Source organism: Macaca nemestrina, chromosome 13, assembly GCF_043159975.1.
Source record: "Macaca nemestrina isolate mMacNem1 chromosome 13, mMacNem.hap1, whole genome shotgun sequence".
In the NCBI taxonomy this organism is placed as follows: Eukaryota; Metazoa; Chordata; class Mammalia; order Primates; family Cercopithecidae; genus Macaca; species Macaca nemestrina.
The window spans coordinates 1,887,139-1,898,206 of NC_092137.1; the positions used below are offsets into that span (position 1 = coordinate 1,887,139).

The 11,068-nt window shown below is 52.2% G+C and overlaps 1 protein-coding gene across 2 annotated transcripts in view; it reads right to left on the bottom strand.

Moving 5' to 3' along the window:
• The window catches only part of LOC105497561 (peroxidasin), a 113,791-nt gene extending 103,016 nt beyond the window's left edge, over nt 1-10,775 (bottom strand). For both annotated transcript variants that reach the window (XM_011768728.3, XM_011768726.3), the window contains exon 1: nt 10,561-10,775. In XM_011768728.3, coding sequence (XP_011767030.2) covers nt 10,561-10,760 — 200 coding nt within the window. In that variant the 5' untranslated portion in view covers nt 10,761-10,775. The remainder of the gene's footprint in view (nt 1-10,560) is intronic.
• Nucleotides 10,776-11,068: the final 293 nt, after the last annotated feature.

Below are 11,068 nucleotides of genomic sequence, written 5' to 3' on the forward strand. Positions count from 1 at the left end.
AAAAAGGTTATTCACATGAATGTTTTGGTCTCCCAGTACATAAAAGTTACATTTTCACTACAATATAGCTGATTAATTATGCAACAGCATTACATCTAAAAAAAGTACATACTTTATTATTTTTTTTTAATTTATTTTTTTGAGACGGAGTCTCACTCTGTTGCCCAGGCTGGAGTACAGTGGTGCAATCTCGGCTCACTGCAAGCTCTGCCTCCCAGGTTCACGCCATTCTCCTGCTTCGGCCTCTGGAGTAGCTGGGACTACAGATGCCCACCACTACGCCTGGAAAATTTTTTGTATTTTTAGTGGAGATGGGGTTTCACCATGTTAGCCAGGATGGTCTCGATCTCCTGACCTTGTGATCCGCCCACCTTGGCCTCCCAAAGTACTGGGATTACAGGCGTGAGCCACCACACCCGACCATACTTTATTTAAAAAATATTTTATTGCTAAAAATATTTTATAAAACACCTGAGCCTTCAGAGAATTTTCTTCTTTTTGCTGGTAGAGAACCTTGCTTTGATGTTGCTGGTTGCTGAAGGATCAGGGTGGTGGCTGCTGAAGGCTGGGGTAGCTGTGGCAATCTCTGAAAATAAGACAATGACATTTGCCGCATCTATTAGCTCTTCCTTTCCCAAAAGGTTTCTCTGTAGTATGTGATGCTGTTTCATAGCTTTTTATCCACAGTAGAACTTCTTTCAAAATTGAAGTCAATCGGCCAGGTATGGTGGCTCACCCCTGTAATCCCAGCACTTTGGGAGGCTGAGGCCGGTGGATCATGAAGTCAAGAGTTCAAGACCATTCTGGCCAACACAATGAAACCCCATCTCCATTAAAAATACAAAAATTAGCTGGGCATGGTGGCGCGTGGCTGTAATCTCAGCTACTCAGGAGGCCGAGGCAGGAAAATCGCTTGAACCCGGGAGGCGGAGGTTGCAGTGAGGCAAGATTGTGCCATTGCACTCCAGCCTGGCAACAGAGTGAGACTCCGCCTCTAAATAAATAAACAAAGGCTCATATTTGCCTATCCTGTAAAAATTGAAGTCAATCCTCTCAAACCCTGCGGCTGCTTTATCCACTAGGTTTAGGGAATATTCTAGATCTTGTGTTGTCATTTCAACAACGTTCACAGCATTTTCACCAGAAGTAGAATTCACCTCAAGAAGCCACTTCTTATGCTCATCCGTAGACACAACTCCCCATCTGTTCTGGTTTCATCATGAAGTTGCAGCAATTCTCTCATATCTTCAGACTCCGTTTCTAATTCTAGCTCTCTTGCTATTTCCACCACATCCGCAGTGACTTTCTCCACGGAAGTCTCTGAACCCCTCAAAGTCGTCCATGAGGGTTGGAATCCACTTCTTCCAAACTCCTGTACATGTTGATGTTTTGATCCCCCATGAATCAAAAATATTCTTAATGGCATCTAGAATGATGACGCCTTTCCAGAAGGTTTTCAATTGACTTTGCCCAGTTTAATCAGAGAAATCGCTATCTATAGCAGTGATAGTCTTATGGAATAAATGCATGAAATAATAAGACTTGAAAGTCAAAATTAGTCCTTAATTCATGGGCTGCAAAATAGATGTTTTGTGTTAGCAGCCATGAAAACAACATTAATCCCTTTGCATTCTCCATCAGAGCTCTTGGGTGACCAGACGCATTGCAAATGAGCAGCAGTATTTTGAAAAGAATCTTTTTTTCTGAGCAGTAGGTCTCACCAGTGAGCTTAAAATATTCAGAGATCCATGCGGCAAACAAATATGCTGTCATCCGGGCCTTGTCTCTCCATTGGTAGGGCAGAAACACAGTAGTTTTAGCACGGTCCTTAAGACCCTAGGGTTGGGGAACGGGAAATGAGCGCTGGCTTCAGTTTAAAGTCACCAGCTGCATTAGCTCCTACCAAGAGTGTCACCTGTCCTTTGAAGCTTTGAAGCCAGGCAATGACTTCTCCTCTCTAGCTATGAAAGTCCTAGATGGCATCTTCTTCCAATAGAAGGCTGCTCTGTCCACATTAAAAATCTGTTGTTGCGTGTAGCCACCTGATCACTGATACTAGCTGGAACTTCTGGAGCACTTGCTGCAGCTTCTCCATCAGCATCTGCTGCTTCACCTTGCACTTTTATGTTATGCAGTTGACTTCTTTCCTTAAACCTCATGAACCAATCTCTGCTAGCTCCAAACCTTCCTTCTGCAGCTTCCTCATCTCTCTGCCTTTACAGAAACGAAGAGAGTTGGGGCCTTGCTCTGGATCGAACTTTGGCTGAGCAGAATGTTGTGGCTGGTTTGCTGTTCTTCCCAAACCACTAAAACCTCCTCCATAAACTAACTGATGCAAGAGACCTAGCTTTTGACTTATCTCAGCTTTTGACATGCCTTCTCACTGAGCTTAATCATTTCCAGCTTTTGATTTAAAGTAAGGGACATGCAACTCTCCTTTCACTAGCACATGGAAAGGCCACTGCAGGGTTATCAATTGGCCTGATTTCAATACTGCTGTGTCTCAGGGAATAAAGCCTGGAAAGGGAAAAGAGATGGAGGAACAGCCAGCCAGTGGAACAGTCAGAACACACACAACATTTAGGTTAGGTTTGCAGTTTTACATGGATGTGGTTTATAACACCCCAAAACAATTACAATAGTAACATCAAAGATCACTGATTATAAGGCAGCCACAATGGCTCACACATGTAATCCCAGGGCTTTAAGAGGCCAAGGTGGGAGGACTGCTCGAAGCCAGGAGTTGTAGATCAGCCTGGGCAAATAGCAAGACCCCATCTCTACAAAATAAAAACTTAAAAATAAATTTTTAAAAAAATCCAGGCATGGGGGCACATGCCTATAGTCCAGCTACTTAGGACTAGCTAAAAGTAGGAGGCTAAGGCAGGAGGATTACTTGAACCTTGGAGGTGGATGTCACAACTTAGCAAGCATACTTTAAGTATGTGCTCTTTTAAAATGTCCATTATGTCTGATAAGGCTTTTGTTTTCTTAAGTAAAAATTCTCATGTGGACAAAGGTCAAATAGGGTAACAGTCACTGGTCAAGCTTCTCCTTCTGATTTAACCATAGAACAAAAGGCAGATGCTCCCAAAGGCTCCTCCTAAACCTCCAAAGCTCGGCAGGGCTCAACACACAGCAGCCCGGTAGGATGGAGGGTGTGAGGCTGACCGCAGCCTGCTTTCCCGTAAACACCCTGCGCTGGTGCTCGGGGCTGCTCAGATGTGCTCGGCATCTGGACAGGAGCAGGGCATGAACCCTGCTTTCCATGGGCAGATGACGCAGGAGGCAGCCAGATCTGGAATAAACAAGACGCCGAACGTGCAGGGCCCTCGGACGCCCGGAGGACGGCTGCTATTTGCCACCTCAGGCCTCCGGGTTAGGCTCCTTGGGGGTCTGTGGCTCCCATCCTCTTCACTTGAAACAGGAGGGAAAGCAACATCCTCCAGAATAAAGAAACCAATGAACAAAACAGCAGTGATGACTGATCTCATACCTACGCCAGGGAGATCCAACCCACGAAACAGCGGACAGTCTATTCATGGTTTTGTTTGTTTTTGCCAGCTTCAGTTTACCTTGCATGAGTAATCTTCCACTCAGATGTATTTTAGGCTTTACTATTTTGCTGTGGCCTTTTGGATCTGACAAGAAATTAGATGGGGAAAAATATAATGCCTATTTTCTTTTTTTTTTTTTTTTTTTTGAGACGGAGTCTTGCTCTGTCCCCCAAGCTGGAGTGCAGTGGCACGATCTCAACTCACTGCAACCTCTGCCTTCCAGGTTCAAGCGATTCTCCTACTTCAGCCTCCTGATAGCTGGAACTATAGGCGTGAGCCACCACACCTGGCTAATTTTTGTATTTTTAGTAGAGATGGGGTTTTGCCATGTTGGGCAGGCTGGTCTCAAACTCCTGACCTCAAGTGATCCGCCCACCTCAGCCTCCCAAAGTGCTGGGATTACAGGTGTGAGCCTCCACACCCGCCTTAATGCCTGTTTTTCAAAATAAACTTTAAAACAAAGAAAACAAAAATTACTAGTGTTATCAATTTAGAAAAATATCTATCAATCAGTTGTATTACTTTAGCATCAAAAAAAGCATGCAGCCACCCACTAACATATGTGTGCTAAGTCATATGCATGTGGCCCAGCAGCACGCACAGTTTAACAATTCAACCATCCAGCCTCGATCCTGGGGAGCTACTGGCCCACATAGAGAGATACCACTTAACAGGCCGGGTGCAGTGGCTCGCGCCTGTAATCCCAGCACTTTGGAGGCCGAGGCAGGTGGATCACGATGGAGACCATCCTGGCTGATACAGTGAAATCCCATCTCTACTTAAAATACAAAAAATTAGCCAGGCGTGGTGGCGGGCACCTGTAGTCCCAGCTGCTCGGGAGGCTGAGGTAGGAGAATGGCGTGAACCCAGGAGGCGTAGCTTGCAGTGAGCGGAGATCGCACCACTGCACTCCAGCCTGGGCAAAAGACTGAGACTCCATCTCCAAAAAAAAAAAAAAAGAGAGAGATACCACTAACATACAAAATATCCTGATCGGCTATTTAAGCATCAAACATGGTAAAGTTTGTCTTCTCTTAAATTGAATTCCCTGAAAAAAGGTACTTGTAAATAAATCACATTTTCTTCTGAACCCCAAAAACATATGGAACTATCACTTAAAATAATTAGTAAACCTGGGCGCTGGGAAGCATGAGAGCTCTCACATGTTGGTCACTAAAAGACCAGAGGCCGGCAGTAGCTTCTCAGCTCCAGACCCTGAGCAGGAGCCGGGAAGATCTCTGTATTCCTGAGAGATGACCTGATTCCCGGGCCTGAGCTCCCCTCCCAGAGCACTGCTGTGGGCCCGGCAGGACTTGATACATTTGCATCTATTTTAGCTTCTTCTTACTGTCATGTGCAAAGGAAAAACACTTGGATTCTCCAATCAAAAAGGTATTTATCTCATCATACGCCAATGGGAATTGGTATAACGCAAGTTATCTTCAAACTTTTTTTTTTTTTTTTTTGAGACAGAGCGAGCTCTGTCACCCAGGCTGCAGTGCAGTGGTGTGATCCCAGCTCACTACAACCTCCGCCTCCCAGGCTCAAGCAATTCTCATGCCTCAGCCTCCCGAGTAGCTGGGACCACAGGTGCGCACCACCAGGCCCAGCTAATTGTTTCTATTTCTAGTAGAGAAGTCGTTTCACCATGTAGTCCAGGCTGGTCTCGAACTCCTGAGCTCAGGCAATCTGCCTGCCTTGGCCTCCCAAAGTGCTGGGATTACAGCCATGAGCCACCACACCCAGCCTGATCTTCCGACTCTTACCTAGCTTTGAGATTCATGAGGAGATCGCCCTGCAGACTGGAATTTTGTCTTTGTTTGTGTTTACATATTTAATTTTGAACCCTGGATCTGTGCCATGGAGGCTCCTGCCTGGACGATGCAACACTCACTTTGCTTAAAAAGGCCCAGGTTTTACCCCACACAAGGGGCCCTCATCAGCTTCTGGCCAGCGTGTTCAGGGAAGATCAGATGCCATCCATGGCCCCAGAAGGGAGTCATGCACTCCAGACCCAGTGGCAAGGCCTCCTGCCCACTCACGGACATCTTGAAAACTGGTGTGCCACACAGACCATCTGGTCCATTAAGACAATTCCCCAAACTTCTGCTTGTGCACTAAGAATGAGTCATGCATTCTCTTTCCACTGGACTGAGCTCTGTCGGAAGGGAACTATACAGCTGCCAAACATCAGCAACTAGGGAAACTGAGTCACAACAGAGAAGCAAGCCAAGTCACCCATCCAGGGGAGAAAACTATAGAATATCACAGCCTGTGGACCCTGGATCAAGCCGCGCTTGAAGCTGGAGCTGCCCATGGATTCAGAGTCATATAGAAGGATGTGCTTTCTTTTTACAACTATTTCCTTGACAGATGAAAAAACACAGCAGGGAGGCAAGTTCTAACAATAGAAGAGCTCAATTACTCTGACTTCCTAAGGAGAGAGCACTTTGCAGACATGCAGCACTCACATATTCACATACTGGTTTTCAAAGGTTAAAGTCCTGGTGAAAGCCTGGGGGTCTCACATACTCCCCTGAAGGGCAAACTGGACATCCCAGGAAAGGTCCCAACACACACTCTCTTGGGGATGGGCCCTCTCTAAGCTTATTTTGAACACTGATAATTTTCCTCTTCTGGCCACAGAACACAGAGAGCTCTGAAGATCAACCCGTCTCCCAGGCTCCCATGCTGAGAAAATGTGTGGTCCGCCTACCACCTTGCAAAGATAGATTATCAACGTATTTTCTAAATACGTTTTAAGTATCTGTATGGTACTTTTCAAACGTATTTGCGTGACAATAATACAGTCTTTGACTCTGTCCTGCCAATAAACAGGAAGTCACCATTTGTTCTATGGAAGGCAAACACAGACACTAGCGCCTGCAGGACCCTCCCAGCAGATGCAACCCAGACTCATCCGCCTAGGGCGGAGAAGCCCCAGGCTCCCGCTCACACCCCAGGACCACTGCAGTCTCCTGCCCAAAGGAGGAGGGGCCTGGCGTCCGGGGGCTGCGGGAGCTCCCAGAAGCTGCAGTCAGATGTGAGGGAACTTCCCAGGAGCAGGAGGATGCAGAGGAGGAGGAGGGTATGGAAAGTGCTGAGGGTGGAGAGCCAGGGAGTCCCCAGCAGGCGGGCCCCTCTCCAGCACCAGCCAGCTGGCTCCCTGCGTGCCAGGCAACACCCTGTGACGTCTATCTACGTGTGAGGAGGAGAGGTCCTCTCCGAAAGGCGGCCAATTCTCCAAGGGAGGTCAGGGAAGCTCCAAGGATCAACCTCAGGGCTGATGTGACTCAGGGGCCGATGTGACTCAGGGGACGCAGTCTCCTGGACACAGGAAGTCAGTTAAAAGGCCCAAAGACCCACTCCTATCTATCAACTCTGAGCCCCAGAGGGTCTGCGGGACCTGCAGGACGGTGGAGACCCACAGAGCAGTGACACTGGAACCTTCTGCCCATGTGGACACAGGCCAGACCACCAAGAGTGCAGGTCCCAAGCGCTCTGTGCCCCCATCCCCCGTCCCACCAGGCCTGCACACACCTGGGGTCATCCTACCACTCCCAGTAAGCCCCCTCACTCTCCGGGAGCCCCCGCTGGACGGGGATTCCATGAAGGCGGGTTCCAGTCTTCTTTTCTGTGGGTGGCCCAACACACAGCACACAGCGAGGGCCTGAACACCCAGTAGATGGTGAGAAAAACTGAGAATGAGCAGCAGCTGTCTGGAGATCCTGCAGGAGGAAGAGGCCCCCGCCCCGCCTGCCATGGCATCTGCCTGTAGTTTCTCTGCAATGTGACCTCCTTGAGCCCACCCCAAGCTCCACGTACCCAGACCCCTCCAATGTCAGCGTTTCTGTCACAGAACTACAGTTTGGGACAATCCATGGCTTGCAGTGGCCTGGACTGTGGTGAGGATGTTGGTTTTGATGAGTCCAAGACCACAGCCTCAACCGTGGCGGCTCCAGGGAAGAGAGGAAGGCAGGACAGGAGGAGGGCGTGGAGGGCCTGGCTCCAGTGTGTCCAGCCAGCACCCGAGCGGCGCAACTGCAATGAATAACGTTTCAAATGTGACCTCCCCAAAGAAGCTGGGGTTGAGAGGAGGAAAGGGGCGTCCAACGGCAAACTTTAATACTAGCTTTGAACTACCATTGTGATAAACTTCTATTGTGTTGGATACAGAATGAAACTGTATTCAAAAACCAAGCATTTCTACACAGCTGAACTAAGTCAGGCCTCCGGAGGGGAGGCGCTCTCCAGGAGACCCTGAGGGCACTCAAAGGTCAACCCAAACTGAGCTGAGGGCACTCAAAGGTCAATCCAAACTGAGTCATGGGTGGGCTTATTTCCAAAGCCCCCAAGCCACAATTCAAACAATCCAGTATCAGACCCACTTAAACACACCTGTGGAGCATTTGAGGGGAAGGAGCAGTAAGATGTTTCCAATGGCTCTGATTTAATCTTTTGTGGAGATGGGGTGGAGATGAGTCTCTTAAAAGCAAAGGGACACTGTGATGGTTGGATGGCCCAACTAACTTTGGGGCAGGTTTTTTTTTTTAATTTTCATACATAGTATGTTCCCAATTTCTACCAAAAAATTTTAATAGAAAATAATCACATATACATGAGAGCACAGTCCTGGGAGAATGCTGAAAGTGGACATGAAATGGTGCTTCACGTGTAGCATGTATCATGTATAACTGTGTCATCTCCAGCAACAGCCTACAGACCATGCCCCCAGAGACCCCTCAACATGATATCCCCGCAGAACGGGTGTCCCTCTTCCCTCCGTCCCTGCCTCCCCAGGCTGCACTCCCTGGCGCTTGCTCATGACGTGTCCACTGTGCCTAGGTCCGCACGGCTACACCCTCACGTTCTCCCAGGGAACACAGGTCCTGCTAAAAATCACCCGGCTGGAATGCATCCAGCCAGGACTCCATTCTGGCCACCAGCGCTACCCTCCTCCTCTTGGCCAAAGGAATAGCATCAGGAGCTGCCCTTCTCTCCCAGAACTTCTGTTTCCACCGCCATAAAATGGGTATGTTCATTTCTCCAGTAAAGTGTTTAGTTCTGTAAGGGATTTGATCAACAGCTACCAGTCTACCTGCCTCACAGCAGCAATGTGACTCAACAGCGACCTTTCAAAGTATCACTGAAGACTGCAAAAACTCCTGAACGTATAAGACACAAATGGACGCAAATGTATCCTTTAAGGAAGTGTTGTGAGAGCTGAGGATGATGTCACCGTCTACTCTCAGCTCCTTTTTCAAATTCGGTGAGGTGTTTGTGGAGGAGCACACCATGCAAAGCGCAGCACAGGGCCCCATGTGTGTTCTACGACACTTACTTTAACATGTTATTTTCAACAAGCAATTAATATTCCGGGACAAAGCATACCGCAAGCTTTATGAAACTGACCAGATGTGAAAAATGACTTCGGGGTCCCATTCTTCCACTGGCTCAGCAAAAATTACATTATCCAGACCCAGGGAAACCTCACCCGGTTCCATTCTAAAAGTCCACCGCTTTTGAGTGAGATGTCCCCGAGACGTCCGGCCTGGGCTGACCATTCACGGGCTCTGGAAAGAAAGCCTTGGTCTCTCTCCGGAGGAACAATTTCCCAGGGGGAGAGGAACTCGCGCCCCCGCCCCGCCCCAGGGCCTGCAGGAAGCGGCCAGCAAACCCGGCGACCCCCGGGGGGCGGTGGTCTGTCCCAGCGCTTCGTTTCGGAGGTGAGCGCACTGGCCGCCACTTCCTGAACTGTTCACTCAATTATTTTACAACTTTTGCAGACTCTGGTGGTGCCAGAAAGTCCTCTGGCTCAGCTAAGAAAAGTGAAAACTATTTTTGGCATGCAGAAGAGTCGCTATAGGACTAAATCACAGTCGGCGCCTGAAACGCAGCCCGCCTTCACAGAAGGTTCCGAAAACGCCGAATCCGAGTCGCTTCCGAACACAGGAGGCCTGCAGCGAACTCTGGAGGCACCTGGGTACCTGGAGCCGCGGCGCGGAGGAACGGGGATTCCTGCTGTGGAGACCGTGGCACGGGGAGGCCCGCGGGGGGACACGGGGTGTCAACCCCCACGCAACGCATCCGCTTAAACGTTTGGCGCAACCGCGAACACGGTCGCGTGGATTAGAAACGAAAGAAGCGCCCGGGGCAGAAACCCGCTCTGAGCCCCGGCTCCGTCTAGACCCGCGCGGCCCCTCTCGGGAACCCCGGCCGCCCGGCTCGCTCTGGGCGCAGGAAAAGCCCCTGAGAAGCGCAGGGCCCCCGGGACACCCCAGGAGAGGACGCTGCGGGCGGATGCGGGGGCACTGGGAGCCGGGGCGCCGCGGCCGCGGGAACTGAGGCTCCTCCGGGGAGGCGTCCCCGGCGCGGGGGGATGGGGTGGGCACCGCGCTCCAAGGGGCGGGGGAGGGGGAGAGGGCGGAGGCCGGGGGAGGAGGAGGAAGGGGGGAGGAGGAGGAAGAGAAGGAGGAAGGCGGGGGAGGAGGAAGAGAGCGGAGGAGGGGAGAGAACAGGACGAGGAACCGGGGGAGGGGGGTGGGAGGACGGAGGGGGCTGCGCCGCGCTCGGGGAGCGGAGGGGGACCGAGGGGTCCTGAGAGGGGCAAAGGTGAGCGGAGGAGGAGCCGCGAACCAGAGGGAAGCAGGCGGCCCGCGGAGCTTGGGGGGCGGCGGGAGGCGAGCGGGGCTTCCCCCGGCGGCTCCAACAACTTCCCCGTCCTGCGGGGATTCCGAGTTCCGAACAAAGGCGGCTCCGGAGGCCGCGCGCACAGCGCTCTGGTCCGCCCCTCGGCGTGTCGGGCAGGGCGGACAAAGGCCCAGCGGGTCCCCCCGCCCCGGTCCCCCCACGTTCCCCTTCGGAGGTTCGCTTCTGCGTCCCGAGCCCCCAGGACCCCGCGCGCCCGAGGCCCCCTCCACCCTCCGCGCCCCCCGCCTCCGCTCACCCCTGCGCTCCCGGATCTCCACGAACCCCCGGACCCCGCGCCCCCAGCCGCACTCACAGGATGGAGGTCTGCGGCGCCACGGCGGGCACGGCCTCCAGCAGCAGATGCATGCAGCGCACGGTGGTGCGGAAGCACAGGCAGCGGCTCGGACACCCTGCGCCCGGCTTCTGGGCCACCACGGCCAGCGCCCCCCAGGCGCAGCACAGCACAAGCGCCAGCAGGCAGCGGCGCGCGGGGCCCCTGGAGCGCTTGGCCATGGCCGACGGCGCGGACGGACGCTCGGACGCACGGAGCCACCACGGCCGGCTCCCGACTGCGCCCGCCCGGCCGCGGCCCACGTCCCAGCTGTGCGCTGGGGGCGGGGGGCGCCAGCTGTGCACATGCGCGAGGCTCCTCCCGGCCCCTCCGAATCCCCGAGGGCGGGGCGGGGCGAGAACCCGGGGCCCCAGTGTCCGGCCCGGGCGCCCGTATCCAGGTGGGGCGACCCGCATGCCCAAGGCGAGCGCTCGGGAGCGCGGAGGAGAGCATTGGCACCCCTGATTCTGCGCTCGGGACTCGGGACCCT